The sequence below is a fragment of the Falco rusticolus genome, chromosome W, assembly GCF_015220075.1.
Source record: "Falco rusticolus isolate bFalRus1 chromosome W, bFalRus1.pri, whole genome shotgun sequence".
NCBI classification, from domain to species: domain Eukaryota; kingdom Metazoa; phylum Chordata; class Aves; order Falconiformes; family Falconidae; genus Falco; species Falco rusticolus.
Genome location: NC_051209.1, coordinates 3975016 through 3993446, shown reverse-complemented (window position 1 = coordinate 3993446; position 18431 = coordinate 3975016). Strand labels below are relative to the sequence as shown.

General features: G+C 42.9%; 1 protein-coding gene across 5 annotated transcripts in view; it reads left to right on the top strand.

Annotated features, from left to right (window-relative positions):
- The first annotated feature begins 15396 nt into the window (after window positions 1-15396).
- The window catches only part of LOC119140815 (arrestin domain-containing protein 3-like), a 36245-nt gene continuing 33210 nt past the window's right edge, over window positions 15397-18431 (top strand). For 2 of the 5 annotated variants that reach the window (XM_037372437.1, XM_037372438.1), the window contains exon 1: window positions 15397-17108. In XM_037372437.1, the coding sequence (XP_037228334.1) occupies window positions 16829-17108 (280 nt within the window). In that variant the 5' untranslated portion in view covers window positions 15397-16828. The remainder of the gene's footprint in view (window positions 17109-18431) is intronic. The other 3 variants (XM_037372441.1, XR_005101730.1, XM_037372439.1) reach the window with 3 other exon arrangements.

Genomic DNA, 18431 nt, shown 5'->3' with positions numbered 1-18431 from the left:
CTCATGGAGAGGAAGGCAAAATGGCAGTTTATTGAAAGACAAAGGCATTTATATGCTAGTAACAGAGCCAGCCCCTTCATGGGCGGTTTTCTACTTAGTTCCTACGTTTCCGTCACAACACGTGATCTTCCGCATCGCCACATCCCTATGCTACTACAATGGTGGAATTAGGAATTAATTTGGAAGTAGATCAAGCAAAATTAAAAGTAAGATTATGCTTATTAACCACGGAAGATGAAGCCAAGATTAATCCAGAAACTTGGTATAGCCCAGGGTCGGTGGGAAAATTAAATATCAAACCGATCACGGTCTCCATAAAAGACCCAGACCAGCCAATTAGGATAAAACAGTATCCCATCTCTAGAGAGGGGAGAGAAGGATTACAGCCAGTAATTGAGAGACTTTTGGCCCAAGGGCTTTTGGAACCCTGTATGTCTCCCCACAATACTCCCATATTGCCCCTAAAGAAGCCGGATGGGTCTTATCGTTTAGTACAAGATCTGAGAGCTGTAAATGAACGAACCATTACCCGGTTCCCTGTGGTGGCTAACCCGCACACTATACTTTATCAGTTAAATCCAGACTATAAATGGTGTAGTGTTATAGATTTAAAAGATGCTTTTTGGGCTTGTCCCTTAGAAGAAAAATGTAGGGACTATTTTGCTTTCGAGTGGGAGAACCCTAAGACCCATAGAAAACAACAATTACGGTGGACCGTTTTGCCCCAGGGATTCACAGAGTCTCCAAACTTGTTTGGACAAGCACTGGAACAGTTACTGGAATCTTATGAATTAAGTCAGGGACTAATTCTAATACAATACGTGGATGATTTATTAATCGCTGGAAAAACTCAAGGAGTCAGAAATGAGAGCATCAAATTATTGAATTTTTTAGGCCTCAAGGGATTAAAGGTTTCTAAATCCAAATTACAGTTTAGTGAGGAAAAGGTAAAATATTTGGGACATTGGCTCACAAAGGGACACAAGAAATTAGATCCCTAGAGAGTAAAAGGAATTTTGTCTCTAACAGCGCCCACTAATAAAAGACAGATAAGACAGTTATTTGGATTATTAGGGTATTGTCGACAGTGGATAGAAAATTACAGCAGTAAAGTAAAATTCTTGTATGAAAAATTAACTAAAAACGGGTTGGTAAAATGGTCCCCTGAAGATGAGAATTGTTGGGAACATATAAAGGGAGATCTGGTAGAAGCACCTGTCCTCAGTTTACCCAATATCCGTAAACCCTTTCAACTTTTTATCAGTGTGGATAACGGGACAGCTTATGGGGTTCTGACCCAAGGATGGGCAGGACAGAGAAAGCCTGTGGGATATTATTCTAAAATACCAGATCCTGTAAGCCGCAGGTGGCCCACTTGTTTACAAGCAGTACTGGCCACTGCATTATTGGTAGAATAAGTGGGAAAAGTCACCCTGGGAGGTGAACTAAAAGTATACACCTCTCATAACATTCGAGGAGTGTTACAACAATGAGCTGATAAGTGGATTACAGACAGTCGATTACTCAAATATGAGGGAATTTTGATTAACTCCCCTAGGTTAGAAATGGAGACCACCTCTATTCAGAATCCTGCCCAATTTTTATACGGAGAACCTAAAGAAAATTTGACACATGACTGCCTCCAACTAATAAATTTGCAGACTAAAATAAGGGAGGACTTAGAAGAAGGTGAATTAGATGAAGGAGAAAAATTATTTGTGGACGGCTCCTCACGAGTGGTTGAAGGACAACGAAAATCAGGATATGCTATTGTGGATGGGTATACTTTTAAGATAAAAGAATCAGGACCATTAAGTAAAGCTTGGTCCACACAAGCGTGTGAGTTATATGCTATGTTAAGAGCATTAAAACTCTTAGGAAATAAAATTGGAACTATTTATACAGATTCAAAGTATGCCTTTGGGGTGGTACATACTTTTGGAAAAATTTGGAAAGATAGAGCCTTAATTAACACCCAGGGAAAAGGATTAGTACATGAAAAACTAATCCTAGAAGTTTTAAAGGCATTAAGAGATCCACTAAAGATAGCCATAGTCCATGTAAAAGGACATCAGAAGGGACTAACCCATACTGTAAGAGGAAACAATCTAGCTGACGGAGAGGCAAAATGGGCTGCATTATTAATGGTTCAGACCTTGAGAGAGGAACCTGAAAGGCTAAGATTAGATAAGACTTTCACTCTCCAAGAATTAGATAAGCTGAAACAAATTGGTGCGAAAAGAGATGGTGATAAATGGCTGTTACCAGACGGCAGGGAAATTCTTCCAAAGGGACTACCTAGGGGAATACTAAATAAAATACATCACAAAACCCATTGGGGAGCTCAGGCTTTAGTGTATCAGTTTGAAACAAATTATGCCTGTGTCGGAATATATGGTCTAGCTAAAAGAGTATTAGAGGGATGTTTAACCTGTCACAAAGTGAATAAATGACAATTTAGGGAAAAGGTTCAAGGGGGTTGTGAATTGGCTAAAAGACCCTTCGAGAAAATACAAGTGGATTTTACTGAATTGCCAAAGGTGGGGATATATCAGTATTTATTAGTCTTGGTTGATCACCTCACGCACTTTCTAGAAGCCTTTCCAGTGGTAAGGGCTACTGCAAAGACAGTTATTAAAATTCTCCTAGAAGTAATTATTCCGAGGTATGGAACTATTACAGTAATTGATTCGGACTGAGGCCCACATTTTACATCCAAAATGATTGAAGAGACAACTGAATTGCTTGGTACAAAATGGGAATACCATACTCCCTGGCGCCCACAAAGTTCCAGGAAAGTAGAAAGAATGAATGGGGAAATAAAGAAACACCTAACCAAACTTATGGTGGAAACAAAAATGAACTGGGTTAAATGTCTACCGCTGGCCTTGCTCTACATTAGGACACAACCTAGGACAGATACTGGTATATCCCCCTTTGAAATGTTGTATGGGATGCCTTATGACTTTGGATTATTAATATAGCACCCGAAGGTCGAGGATAAAATTTTAACAGAATATATTTTGGAACTCACAAAAAGGAGACAGGAATTAAGAAAGAAGGGTTTGGTAGTACAAAAAACTCCCTTGGACATTTCCATACACCGAATTCAGCCTGGAGACCAGGCAATAATCAAAACCTGGAAAGAAACCTCCCTAACACCCCGTTGGGAAGGACCCTTTGTTGTTTTACTTACCACAGATACAGCTGTACGGACAGCAGAAAAAGGGTGGACTCATGCCAGCAGAATTAAGGGACCTATCTTCCCAGAGACGTGGACTGTAACATTGGAACCAGGGGACCTCCGAATGAAGATAAGGAAAAACGAGGCCGGTAAATGAACCACTCCAGAAGGAAAGTAAGAAATAGTTTATATCAATGGTTCCAAATACCACCTGGAATTACCCTACGAAAGGTATATTTTGCACCTTGGAGTGAAGAACGAATACCTGACCAAATGGGGGGGACTGGATTATATAAACTGACAGGAACTCCTCAGGTTTTTCCCTTTTGCTGTGAGACAGAGACAGATATACCCGAATCACCCGGTATAGGAGACATCCGTGGAATACCCTGTTTAAAACACCCTACTTCCGGACACTTATGCTGGGTTGTTTGCCAATATTTAAATTGTGATAGAAAGTGGTCTTGTGTTTCATCTAAGAGACAACCTTATTGTATGAAATGTCGCAATAATTTGACACCTACCAGGGAACAACGGGCTCGAGCAGAAATTTGTAAATTATTTTGTGGATGGGAACTGTCAATACCTGAACTTTGGGAAGTATATGAAACAGACTGGTATAAAGTTTTAGGACAGTGTACTATAAGATTTACCTGGAAACGGGCACAACAACCAAACAGGTGGAAATATAATTGAGAGATAACTAGCTCCTTAGATCTTGGAAATTATTGACAGGATAACAGCAAATTCCCCTGAAGACTACCTGCTGCTGCCGAGAAGATATTGATATCCCGTTGCTCTCTGCAAAAGAGTAGACAAGGAAGGCAGAGAGGTATTGATCAAGTGGGGAAAAATGAAAGCTGGTATCCTATTAATGATATTGATTTTCACGACCTCAGGAAATGAACATCAACCTTTTAATTGGACACTTTCCCGCTGGGAAGTTCCAGCTGTACTTAAATTTAATATTACAGCAGGACCTCCGAGATTTCTGACATCCCTCTGTGAACTAGTTCCTATACAACCTTGCCTAAACCAAAAAGGCTATTACCTATGTCCAAATTCTAACCCAGGAAAAACTTATTGCAACTATCCAAATCATTATTATTGTGCATATTGGGATTGTGAGACAATCGCTTCATCATGGACCCCGACTAATCAAGACACATTTTTGAGCTCAAATTGGGGCCCCGAGGGGTGTGGGGAACCACCCAGACACGATTCCTTGGGGGGATCCGTAGGCCGCAGTAATTGTCACAATATATATTTGACTGTCCACTAACCCAATGACCCTGGATGGTTATTAGGATGAACCTGGGGATTAAGATATTGGGAATCTGGAGTTGACAGAGGAGGACTAATACTCATTCAAAAATGTGAAGTTAAAATGCCACAAACAGTAAGGACCAATTGAGTCATCACAAAGCAAAAAGGGAAAAAGAAAAAGCCAAAGGTAGAAAACTCCACAGCCTCAGTCACCCCAGGGACATACCTAACCTCTACAAATAAAGTAGAGGAAACACCCAGAAATGATGAACCCTTATGGGCTGTGATGCAGGCAGCCTATCAAGCTTTAAATGCAACAAATCCGAATTTTACCATTTCCTGTTGGTTATGTTATGACATAAAGCCCCCTTTTTATAAGGGGATAGCTGTACCATCTCCTTTTAATACCTCTACCGAGGATAGTCCCTCCAGATGTAATTGGAAAGAACGGAAAACAGGGATTACCCTCCAACAAGTCAGAGGGAGCGGTTGGTGTATAGGAAAGGTAACAAATAGAAGAAAATCTCTATGTACCAACCAGACTCGAAACTTTGTATCTGATGTTAAATGGGTTCTGCCTAGTTCTGGGACATGGTGGATTTGCTCCATAACTGGATTAACACCGTGTTTGTCTACTGCTGTTTTCAAAAGAAATGCTTCAGAATTTTGTGTACAGGTTACTGTGGTACCTAGAATCCTCTTACATGAGGAAGAGACTATGTATTTACATTGGAGCAATTTAAGACATAAAATCAACAAAAGAGAGCCAATATCTGCAATTACTATAACTACTCTACTTGGTTTAGGGGTCGCTGGGACCGCCACTGCCATAACCTCCTTGGTGCAACAACAGCAGAGTCTAACATCTCTAAGAGTTGCAGTAGATGAAGATTTGGCCCAAGTAGAAAAATCTATTTCTTATTTAGAGAAATCATTGACCTCATTATCAGAAGTAGTTTTACAGAATCGAAGAGGATTGGATCTTTTGTTCTTGCAACAAGGAGGATTATGTGCTGCCCTCGGTGAGGAATGTTGCTTCTATGCTGATCATACTGGGGCAGTAAGAGATTCGTTAGCAAAGCTAAGAGAGGGATTAGAGAAAAGAAAAAGAGAATGAGAGGCTCAATCCTCCTGGTATGAATCTTGGTTTAATCAGTCACCCTGGCTGACTACTTTAATTTCTACTTTGGCGGGACCCCTGATAATGTTGTTATTGGCTCTGACTTTCGGACCCTGTATCATTAATAAATTTGTAATTTTTGTGAAAAACAGGTTGGAAAAAGTGCAGCTAATAGTGATGAAGCAATCAGAACTAGAGATGAAAATCATACCAAATGAAAATCCTGAATTAAATGCAGCTTGTGAGGTATTGTCTAGGTTTGATCAGCAAATCATAAATAAAAGAAGGGGGGAATTGTAATAAGTAACTAAGGGTAATTTGCTGATCTAATGGGTTAAGCAAAAGGAACGATCTTGTTTCACCAGACATGGGAGCGTCCTACATTATCTTAAAGACAAATGTTAAACCCCAATGCTATGTTGCTATGGCAATTTGTATCTTTGTTTAAACCTTTATACCAAACGGCTGTGTGGAGAAAGATTGCGTGAACTAGTTTTGTAACCGACATTTTATCAAAACTACCTTAAGCAAGAAACCATGATAATGGAAGAAGTCGAGGGGTGTACCGAAGATATCGAAACCAACCTCCATGAAGATAAAAGAAGCCGTTTAGCTTGCCTGAATTTGCGAGCCTTGGGTGGAGCTGCGACTCCCCGGCCGCCCAGCGCGCTGTTTTTGCTTTCCTGCCTTAATAAATATTTAGTGAATTTATTTGGACTCAATTTATTTCAATTTTACTATAACATGCTTGTTCTTTATTTCAGTGCTGATTGTGTTGATGTGCTGGCAGTTTACTGGCACATAGTACAACTTATCATACGTCACCGTAACGTCCTCGTTGTTATTACCGCCAGACAGAATGCAGCAGAATAATGGAAGAAGTCTCTGACAAGCTGGTGCTCTACAAGATCCGTGTAGAAGTAGAGTGAGTTAAACCCACCAGTAATGTGTACCACAAAGGGAAATTTCTTAGCAGCAACATCCAGAGAAGCCCCCAAAATATGTGCTAGATCCCCAGTAACAGAGAAAGCGTAAGGCCTTTCACCCATTTTGAGCTTTGTTTTCCTTATGACAGGGTCATTGACCAGTCCCACTGCTGGAGAGTCAATGGCTGAAGCTTTGTTCTGGGGGTTAATAAGATGGTTCATACGTTCCATCAACGTGGAAAGGGACAGATAATAGCCTTTCCCCAAAGTATACTACCATGTCTTACCCTGCAGTGCTGTTTCAAAACTAGTGTTATTCATTATTATTACTCATTGATGTTATTCCAGCTGTGCGGGTACTGTATTTCTTCCAGCCCCACTTCCCACTTCCTTGAGAAGTCCAGGGATGTCACCAGCTGTACAGTAAAGTTCAAGCTGGTGTTTTGTGGGAAGATTCTGGTGCTGGCATTGCTGAGTAGCATGATGTAGAAACTGCCATCCTTCTTCCCCCCCCCCCCTCCCCCCCCAAGATGTCCTGAACTTGGAAGGCTTCTATCCAGTTGCTAAATTTCTGGGGCTAGAAACCCCACTTCACCAGCAATGTTCCTTCTTCCTCTACCTTTTGCAGCAACTGTCTTCTCAATTTTGTAGATTCTGTCCTCATCGAGATTTGCTTTTTGAAGTTCTTCAGGGTAAAATGTCCCCTCAGTTGCTTCATGACCATAGTCTATTAAGTGGTATACCGGTATCTGTCCCCTTCTCACAATTTCAGCTACTATGAAAATTCCATCTGTGAAAGTCTTCTCATAACCTTTCTCAGATCTCTCTTTTGTTCTAGACACCTTGATGTGGTCTCCCTTTTTCAGCAGAGGCACAAGTTCTTTAATTTTAAACACAGCCACATATGTGGTTTTCAGAAACCCTCGCAGAGTTTAAAGGGTTCATGTCCACAGGCCTGGCTCTGATAGTTCTGTGGAAGCTATGGTTATAGCTCTTTATAAACTCCAACAACACATCAACGTAGCGAAAATTGTTGTGTGCTGCAAAATACCTCCACAACTTGTTTTTGAGCATCCTGCTAAAACACTCTATGACAGGCTTTTTCTTCATTATGAGTAACAAAAGTGAACATTGCACTGCTTTAACAGCTTGTTTAAAGGCTGGTTTAAAGATTCTTTTCCCTGGTCATTCTGCAATTTCTGAGGCTTCTGCCCCCCACTAAAAATTGTTTCAAAAGCCCCAGCTATTTCAGAATCTGTTTTGCCTTTTAGACCAGTATCCCAGGCATGCTTGGATAATATATCTATCACCGTTAAGTAGGACTTAACACCATCACTGTTTCTGGAAAACTGTTGCATATCCTAGTAAGCATGCCTGCCATTGTGCATCTACCTCTGCCACAGTCATCCTGTTTCCTTTAAAGTGCTTTCTTGCCCCTTGGTTTAAGTTGTATGCTGCTTGGCATCTGTTCAGAACAGCGATTCTCCTTTTAGCACCTTCAAAAGGGATTTATACACCCAAAGCTTCCCACCTCCTCAGGAGCATAGTAAATATCTTTTAACAGAAGTGGTGGTATAGACATGTACATAATTGTTTCTCTCACATATTCTCACTTCTCTCTCTCACAGCTGCTGCACAGCATTTCTTTATCCTTTCTTAAATATGTTATCACAGAGGTGCTACCAATGTCACTGATTGGCTCAGCTTTGTCCAGCGGTGGGTCCGTCTTGGAGCCAGCTGAAACTGGCTCTGTCTGACATGGGGGCAGCTTCTGGTGTCTTCCCGCAGAAGCCACCACTGGAGAACCCCCACTACCAAAACCTTGCCACGTAAACCAAATACAACAAGATATAATGTTGGGGTCTGCAGCGGGTCTGCAGACAAGTTAGTTGACTTCAAAGACTTAGCCGTATACCTTTAAGACAGCCACAAATTGTCAGGTATGTAAACAGGATGTGAAGAATCAGAACTTAGAACCGCAGCATACGGGCACCTACAGCAACAGCAAATAGCAAGCAAGAAGAAGGACACAAAAACCTATCAGGGTCTAACACCTGTGCTGTCTAAGATATATAAATATTTTGTATAAACAATAAAGGGGCCATTTTGTCCGAACCCAGCTATGCAGACAGTGTTTCTTTTCAGTCCACCTCGACTTGCGTCACCACATTTGGTGACCCCGACATGCCTATATGATCCCAGTAAAGGGTATCAAAAAGAGACCCTGAGACTGTGCCGATCTAACCCTGGTAAGGGGTGTCAGGAGCAGATCCTGAGACTGTGACCAGCGGGTTGCTGGGGAGGCGGAGCCTGGTGGAGTAGCGCAGCGAGCGGCTGCAAGATCCCGGGAGAACATGACACCGGTAAGGTGAGCCACCAGGGACAACATGGGGAGTAAGTTATCTAAAGAAGATACCATGGTGCTATCTATGTGGCAATTAGTATTAAAGAAGCGTGGAATTACGTTAGATGGGCTTCGGTTAAAATAATATATATATATAATATATAAATAAAATGTTATTGTGGGCCAAAACACATGGAGTGGAAGTGTCCCCTGCGACTGCTCTTAGTGTGTGGACCTGGGACAATTTAGGATCAACACTGTCAGAAGCTCTGGAAAAAGGGGACAAAGAGCCATCCGGGTTTTTGCCTACATGGGGACTGCTTAGACATGTTGTAGGGGGCTTCAAGAATCCGCAAGACGCAAATGGGGGCTTGCAAAATCAGCAAAATGCGACTGGGGGCTTGCAGAGTCCGCAAGACACGAGTGGGAGCTTAAAAAGTCAGCGACATGCGAGTGGGGGCTTGCAAAGTCCGCAAGAAGCAAGTGGGGGCTTAAAAAGTCAGCAAAATGCGAATGAGGGTACATCGTTCAAACCTACCCTGTATCCCCCTCCGGAATACAGACAAGAGGATGAGGGGGTGGGAGAGGGGGAGAGTCTGTGTCCCTTACCAGGCGCCACTCCCCAATGCCCTGAATCCCCTAAATCTCTCCAACTGCATCGACTTATACGACAAGCAGAAGCCTCGGTGGACCGATCCCAGCCCCCCTGACTCCCCCCAACATTTGTGCCAGCCCACACGCCTTCCCCCCTCGGCTCTGGCCCCCCCGCCCGCCCCCTCGGCTCCGACCCTGCCTGCGCAGGATGGAAATGCCAAAAACCCGGATTTGGGTCCAGCTACGACAACGTTATCAGTCCCAGCAATGAAGAAGTTGGAGGTGGTAAAAATCTGATGCGCGACCCTCGCCGATTTTGGCAAGCTGTAAGAGATGGGGCATTAAGAGACGGGAACTGGGATTTAGCAGAACTGATAGGCGGACCACTCCTTGATCTTCCTACTCCTTCCACCGATGCACCGCATGCATATCCTATTGTACTGGGAGATGCTGGCTGCTGGTAATCCTCACGTTCATACACCATTTGCTTGGAAAGTAGTACAGGACTTGCAAAAAACTGTTTTGCAGTACAGGGTGACTGTGTTCTGTCACGCAGAAAACCTGTCTATAATTTACTGTATTACAGTGGTTGAAATGTATTTTGCTGTTAAAAAAAAAAAAAAGGAATTGTAGAATTGTATGGAACAGAGACAGTGGGTTGTTTTGACATTGATAATGTGCAGTTTTGGCCTTGCTTTGAATGATGTGCAGCTGAGATCCTGCAGTAAAGAGTTAAATAACTTTAAGGGAGTATGAGTAGAAAATAGGATGAGATGGAAGCATGTGAACGAGTAGTTTTAACCTATCACCTTTTACATAACAAAGCCTGCGTAGCGTGTTTATTTTTAGCTGGGGGTACAAATTGGTGTGAGTCTATTAATAAAGTGGCACTAACTTAAAAAAAAAGAAAAAAAAAGGGGAATGATCCCAGAGGCATGATTAGAGAAAGCATGCTATGTTTTGAACTTTTTGAAAATCTCTGTCGACCATGCGGTGCCTCCCATTGTGCGACATTTTATGTCAATTGGTGACAAGCAGCAAAAGCATGAAGGTGTCTTAGTACGCATGAAAGACCCTCGTACCGGGCATTAGTCGGGACCGCATGAATTGTTAACTTGGAGGAGAGGTTATGCTTGTGTTTCTACAGATGAAGGTCTGCGATGGATACCTGCTCGCTGTGTGCGGCCTGAGCTTAGCGTGCTGGATCGTGGGAGCGCTGCTGCTGGCAGTCAATCCAACAACTAATGTGTGGCCTCCTTACTGAACCAGTCCTTGTTTGGTGTGCCCTTCCTTGAAACTGACTTGCAGACATTGTTGCAAAAAAGTGAATGTAGGCGGGGAATGAAGAATCTTACTGAAATTCTTGTTATTTTCGATAATTGATTACCTCTGTATAATGTTAACCCAAAAAAAGTCAATATTGTTTGCACTTTGAATGTTGATACCTTGTTTGTTAGGCAGTTAAGAATGTGAGTCAAATTTGCCACTATTACATACAAAACAGAGCAACTATTGTTTTTTGTTGTTGGCTCAAGAACATGGCTGTGAGGATTTTGATGGCATGTGCTGCATGGATTTTAGGCGCCCCATTGCAGCAACATGTTACCAAAATCTGAGAAAATGTCAGCCTTTTTGGCATCCATTCACTCAATTGGCAGTATTGTTTGTTTGCTATTGCTTTGGTTGCCATCATGTTTGCAAGGGCCCTGCAGAACATGACAAACCTGGTACTAGCTGTTCAAAAAACAAAAAGGGGGAATTGTTGGGGTCTGCAGCGAGTCTGCAGACAAGTTAGTTGACTTCAAAGACTTAGCCGTGTACCTTTAAGACAGCCACAAATTGTCAGGTATGTAAACAGGATGTGAAGAATCGGAACTTAGAACCGCAGCATATGGGCACCTACAGCAACAGCAAATAGCAAGCAAGAAGGACACAAAAACCTATCAGGGTCTAACACCTGCGCTGTCTAAGATATATAAATAGTTTGTATAAACAATAAAGGCCATTTTGTCGGAACCCAGCCACGCAGACATAGTGTTTATTTTCAGTCCGCCTCGACTTGCGTAACCACAATATAAAGAGAGTGGAGGGGAATATGGAGGGGCAGGTGTGTCTTCTTCTGCAGGGTCAGAAGGGGGTCAGGGTCTGATCTGGGGCCAAAAATGTCCTGGTCCCAGTTATCATCATTATCATTGTCTTGCTAGATGGCAGTCCTAATTTGGGCTGTTGTAACAGGATGATCGTGCCAGGCCTCGAGGGAACTGGGTGCCACTGGGCCAAAGGGGCTTACTTATGCTCCAGTATCGATATGTGGGTTTGAGAGGCCAGGCAGTTGGATCGCCATTCTGCTGCGTCCCTCTTCTCTTCTTGCTTAGCTTCTTCCTCCCGTTCAAGGGTGCTATGCTTCCGGTAATTCAAGCCCAGGCAGCATCTAGGGCATAACTCAGGAGGCCAATTGAGGAACCTTTGCCCTTACCCTGCTTGCAATGGCTGGCCTCATGCCACTGTTCAAATTCATCCCTGACAGTTCATCCAATATCTTGGACCCAATCCTCTAACCGTCAGGGAGACCTCCAACCTTGCTCCTTTCCTAAAGTCTCCAGCAGGCGTTGGAAAGACTCCATCCTGCCGACTATGCCAATTAGTGTGGTCCAAACAGTAATGGAGTCTGACAACACATTATAAACCAAACTCTACTGAGGCAGTAAGAAAGATGAGCATCAATGCGCCCATGCGGCGACTCTCTTGATCACTGATGGCAAACACAGGATCATAAGCAATGCCATGGCTCTGACAGACTATCAGGGACACTTGATGTCTGGGTGTGGTGGGTTGATGTTGGCTGGACTCCAGGTGCTCACCAAGCCACTCTATCACTCCCCTCCTCAGCAGAACAGGTGGGGAGAAAATAAGATGGAAAAAAACTTGGGGGTCAAGATAAAGGCAGTTTAATGAAGCAATAGCAAAAGTCACACACACAGAAGTGAAGGAAAACAACAGATGTTATTCTCTACTTCCCACCAGCAGGCAATGTTTGGCCACTTCCTAGGAAGCAGGGCTTCACTATGTGTAGTGGTTGCTCCAGAAGACAAACATCATAAACAACGAATGCCCCCCTGTCCTGGATTTGGCTAGGATGGAGTTAACTTTCTTCTTAGTAGCTGGTGCAGTGCTGTGTGTTGGATTTGGTGTAAGAACAATGTTGATAGGACACTGATGTTTTTAGTTGTTGCTGGGTAATGTTTATACTAAGTCAAGGATTTTTCAGTTTCTTGGGCCTTGCCAGCCAGCGGGCTGGAGGGGCACAAGAAATTGGGAGGGGACACAGCCAGGACAGCTGACCTGAACCAGCCAAAGAGGTATTCCATACCATGGGACGTCATGCTTGGTATATAAACTTGCAGGGTTTGCGGGGGGGGGGGGGAGGGGGATCATTGCTTGGGGACTGGCTGGGCATCGGTCAGCAGGTGGTGAGCAGTTGTACTGTGCATCGCTTGTTTTCCTTTCTCCCTTTTCCTTTGGATTTTATCCTTTTCCTCATCTTTCCATTATAACTGTTGTTATTATTATTATTGTTATTTTTAATGTTATTATTATTGTTGTTATTTTGTTTACATTATTAAATTGTTCTTATCTCAACCCTCGAGTTTTACAGTCCTTTCTGATTCTCCTCCTCACCCCTCTGGGTGGGGGGGCAGTGAGCAAGCGGCTGCGTAGTGCTTGGTTACTGGCTGGGGTTAAACCATGACACTCCCCTTCCACCTCCTTTCTCTTAGCTTTTATATCTGAGCAGATGTCATGTGGTATGGAATATCCCTTTGGTCACTTTGGGCCAGCTGTCCTGGCTATGTCCCCTCCCAAGATCTTGCCCACCCCCAGCCTACTGGTGGTGGTTGGGGGGGAAGGCTGGAGAGACAGCCTTGATGCTCTGCAAGCACTGCTCAGCAGTAGCCAAAACACTGGATGTTATCACCACCTTTCTAGCTACCAATACAAAGCACAGCACTATGAGGGCTGCTATGGGGCTCAGCCAGACCCAACACACCAGGTCATCTGACAGCAACGGCCAATCACGGTATATCTTTATAAATCTATCTATATATACACATATACATATATAAGGATACATAAAAATAGCATATCTATGTATACATAAATAAAATACATATTTATATATATTTGTACACCCCTTTATATATTTCTATATATTTCTATATTACATACAATTGTATATAAAAGTATACATTTTTATATATGAGCGTTTCTTGGATCAAAGGAAAAAGGCAGCCAACCAGAGGGAGAACTGATAACACGTAGTTATGACAGTGTCAAAAACAGCCCTCAGCCAATCACAAACCAGAACGAAAACACACGGGGAGTGAGAGGGGGCTTCCTTTTCTGACATGCTTCTGTAAACAGAAAGGGGTGGCTTGTCCTTCCAGCCAATCACAGGACTGCCTGATAACACGTGGGGTTGACGATTCAAGGAATGGATGTCAGCCAATCACAGAGCAGTAAGAAAACACATGGGTTTTGATGTTTAACAAAATGGCAGCTCCCTGCCATAAAATGGCATCTGAAAAAAATTAAATAAAATAATGGCCCTCTGTGTATGTAGGGGGAAGGGAATTCCTGGTCTGATGTACTTATGGGTAAACTGGAAGGAGCAACTGGTCCTGCCACCCAATCGCAACAGATCATGTGACCAGAAGAGGGGGGCATGACTGCCAGGGAACAATGGCACTCACGGGCGCGGGAGGGGGATGGGACGGGACACATGACACACCTGTTACTTCTTATCTTGGATAAAAGTTGTCCCTATACTACTAACTAGTCTCGAAAACTGGGTGACTTTCATGTAAATCAATACATCTGATCACTCAGGATATCTTTTAACTAACTCAGAACAACAACATATCAATATATGCAAATTAGAGAGCTTCAAAGATTGTGGATTTTCGCATTGCATAGAAATCCAAACTTCCAAGAAATTTCAATGGACTCAGTTCTATCTCTTTAGAAAAACATCCAAGAAGTCTGAACTACGTCTGCAGCCCCAGAAATTGCTCTGAATTGGTGCTGTGCCACTGCTGCAGTGAAACTTAGATTTATCAGTGCTGATTTCAACACATCCAATATGTCTGAGAAGTAGGGTTACCATTCACTGCATTTTTTACCAGACTATAATCCAGAAACTGGAAAGAGCTGTCTGCTGCCCAGTATGACACATGATCAGGATCCCAACAGTCTGCAAAATGCTCAAATCTAATATACTACAAGTTGGCTCACAAATGAAATGATCTTCCTAATAACCTACTAGTATGAAATGCTCAGAACACATCCCACATCATGACAGCAGCCATGTTATCCTGAAGTTGTGTGCCCAAAAATGGCTTGGCAAGAGACAGCAGTTCTACTGAGAGAGGAAGGCAAGTTAGGGCTACGCTGTCTGTAGATCATATATAATATGGGGTGTGCGTGTGTGTGTTACACCAGCAAACCAAAAATGTTTTATCCATCTCCAAGGAGCCTGGAATGGGCAAACCTAGCAAGTATACAAAAATACATCATCTGTATTAAAAAAATAAATGAGAAAACACCATAATGCCATATCCAAATTATGTAAGAAGGTCCCCTTCCTTATCAACACATATACAAAAAAATCCATATGAATATCTGCTTGGTTAGCAAGATTTGGGTCTTTAAACTTTGCAGATCTTTGAGGACCTGCAGGAAGGAAACTGCCATGCACTTTAAATTCTGTGCAGATCCACAGTGACAGGTACATTGTGACAGTGAACCCACGACTGGAGGGACAGGAATTGTAACCCTCCTTGTCTGAATTCCATGAATGGAAGAAATGGACAAAAGAAATGGTACCACAGGGGGTAAAAACCAACTGCAGCAGCAGCAAACAAACCAGACCTGCAGGAGTGAAATCATGGACTCAACGACATATCATTATGATCCTAGTTGAAGATGCTTTACTTAAGTTTCTGCAAACTTATATACAATTTTTATATTTGGACACACATCACACCTTAATTCTATTGGTTACATACACTGTTCAAATGCTGCTATACAGATACTAATTGGTTAAAAGCATACAAGTGGATAGTCCCATCTTTAAAATTGTTGACATTCCTGCAGTTATCAGCTCCCAGCTCAGCTCCTGTTTTTCTGCCTGCTTAACTGCCAAAGATCCTGTTTTCTTTGTTTTCGGTGTCTTTCTCTACACAACCTTGCGGCCTTGCTGAGCAGACAAAGCTTTTAATCATATCAAGCTGCTAAAGCAAGAGTGACTTTTGATAGGCCACATGTCCCTTTTCTTCCAAATACATTGCCACACAGACCTCAAACTAAGATATTGTAGAACAATTATATTTCAAAAGATTAACGTAGAAAACTTCACCTTGATAGAGGTTTAAATGTTTACTTTTGCATAACGCCGTGGTTTTGTACCCTTACCCCTGAGTGAATACGGCGGGTGCTGCTGGGGGGGGGGGGGGGGGGGGGGGAAGAGCCAGGCCGGCAAAGACAGCCGTGCCCCACTCACCTGCCAGCCTCGGTCCAGCTCCCTGCCTACAACCTGCTCAGGACTAGCTGCTTCACGAACAAAAGCTTTGGGCAAAATCTGTAACTGAGCAACATGCCAAGCGTTTTCCTGACAGAATCAGTGCTATTTTTGCTGTTAGCCAGGCAACCCGTGGCTGAGAAGGAGAACCAGTGCCAGTCTGTGGCCAGTCTCCGGGGCCCAACACTCACTTCCCGCTGCTCGATTTCAGCTGTCAGCTCCTTCCGAGATACCTCCCGGCCAGCCAGCCAGCCAGGGCCCCCAGGCCGTGCCGGGCAGCGAGGCGAGGCGAGGCAAGGCAAGGCAAGGCATCGAAGTCCTCCGGACAAGGAGCCCTCGCACCCCCCCGCCACAGGCGGTTTTTTCTCAGTTTTTCAGTACCTATCTCAACACCGCACTGCAAGCTCGCAATGGAGCCCCGGCTCCGCCAGGGAGTGTTCCGACTCTCTGCGCAGAACGGAAGCAATAACAAGAAAACCGCGCACGACAGGGAAGATACTCGTAAGCAGCGGAGGAAACAGCCGCCACGACTCGACTCGCGCATGCGCGGCGGGGTTGTTTTTCACAAAGCTGTTCTTAAAGTGAGCTGGCAGCATGTGGGCAGTTGTCTTTGTAAGGAGATTGCAGCGCTGTACGGCCGCTGCCGCCTTAGTAATTTCGATGAAGCGTTTGTAGGGAGCACGTTGATATTGTCACGCTCTTTGCGTGGCAGAGGCGTTGTTCAGCGTAAAGTGAGGATCACGTTTTGTATGAGACCTTATTGTTTGGGTTTTTTTTTTTTTTTTCTTGCAGTATATTTTTATACGTTTTGTTTTAAAATATGGTGCTAGGGAAGGTAAAGAGTTTGACAATAAGCTTTGACTGTCTTAATGACAGCAATATCCCCGTCTATTCTAGTGGGGACACAGTCTCAGGAAGGGTCAGTTTAGAAGTTACTGGGGAAATTAGAGTAAAATCTCTTAAAATTCATGCAAGAGGACATGCAAAAGTACGTTGGACTGAATCTAGAAATGCTGGATCTAACACTGCCTATACGCAAAATTACACTGAAGAAGTAGAGTATTTTAACCATAAGGACGTTCTACTTGGGCACGGAAGAGGTAAGATTTTTCATCTATTCATTCACTACATGCAGACGTTTTTCCAGAAAAAGACACATCTTTGCATCGTCTTGGTTTGTCCCTTTTTAATATGCAGTCTCGTAGAGCTCACTATTTCTAAAGATGAGGAAATGCTGGTTACATTCTTAGGTTTTACTTTTGGTTTGAACGCTTGCTTGCTATTAAAACCATGTTGAGGTGCATTTTCAAAGTACCTGCAGTCAGAACTTTCTTAAAAATACTTGCCTTTTAACAGAGTCTTTTCATAAGGGTTTGCATTTTTTTGATATAGGTTGGGTTTTTTTGTATATGCAGTGTGGCTTTTTTCTTAGTAACATTAGCAGGATTTGTTTCTCTGGGGAAAATAACCGTTAAATCAAAGCCAGATATGCAGTAAATTACTTTTTTTTGGTAGTATCCTATCGAATCATAAATGTAATTAAAACATAATATTAGACTTCTTGATACGTAATAGATACCGGTCTAACTTTCAGGCTGATATGTGATGATTTTTAAGGTTGATTCATTGTTGGCATATAAAAGATTCCCTGTGGCTTTGACGCGCTATCGTCACCCCACCTGTAATTTTCCATCTCTTCCTTTGTTCTAAACTAGTATACTTGTAAATTACTTTCATTTCTTTTATTCAACCCCTCTATGGGGGACTCAAATGTAAAAATCTGTCTGAAAGGCCAAATAGGAGGTCATGGTTCTACGATCCGAGCATCGCTTCTGCGCTGGGGAGTTCTGGAACCTGCATTCAATGAAAACCTGGTCTGCTAAGTCCTTATAGAAACGGAAAGTGCCTTACAAATTCCTTTATTTGGAGTATGGAAATGGAGTATTGCATTGTGAACAGGATTGTGGATCTTAAGTTTGATAATCTATTGTTCGCATAATTACGTTGTGAAAGTATAAGGGACTCTGAGCTTTTTTTCTGAAGTTTCCACCCTTTGTTAGAAGCGGTTCAATCCTGTTTGGGACGCGTCCTGGGAAGAAGGGAGGGAGTACTCCTCTCACCAGATTGGTTGCACAAGTCAGGTGGTGGCAATGACTTAATTCCTAGCACAAGAAAATGTTAAAACTGATTACATACTTTGGGTCGGGTGTTTTGATGTGTTATATTGGGTTGGTTGGTTTGTGGTTTTGGGTGTTTTGTTTGTTTGTTTTTAATATGCAGCATGTTTACTGCAGAGATCCTCAGCAGTAAAACGCAATTTTTAAAGAAGCTCAACTAGATTGCATTGAGCCTTTTATTTAGCACTTCTGAAGTAAATACTGTAGCAGAGTGGAGTTGCTATTGATTTTAATTATGTTATCATG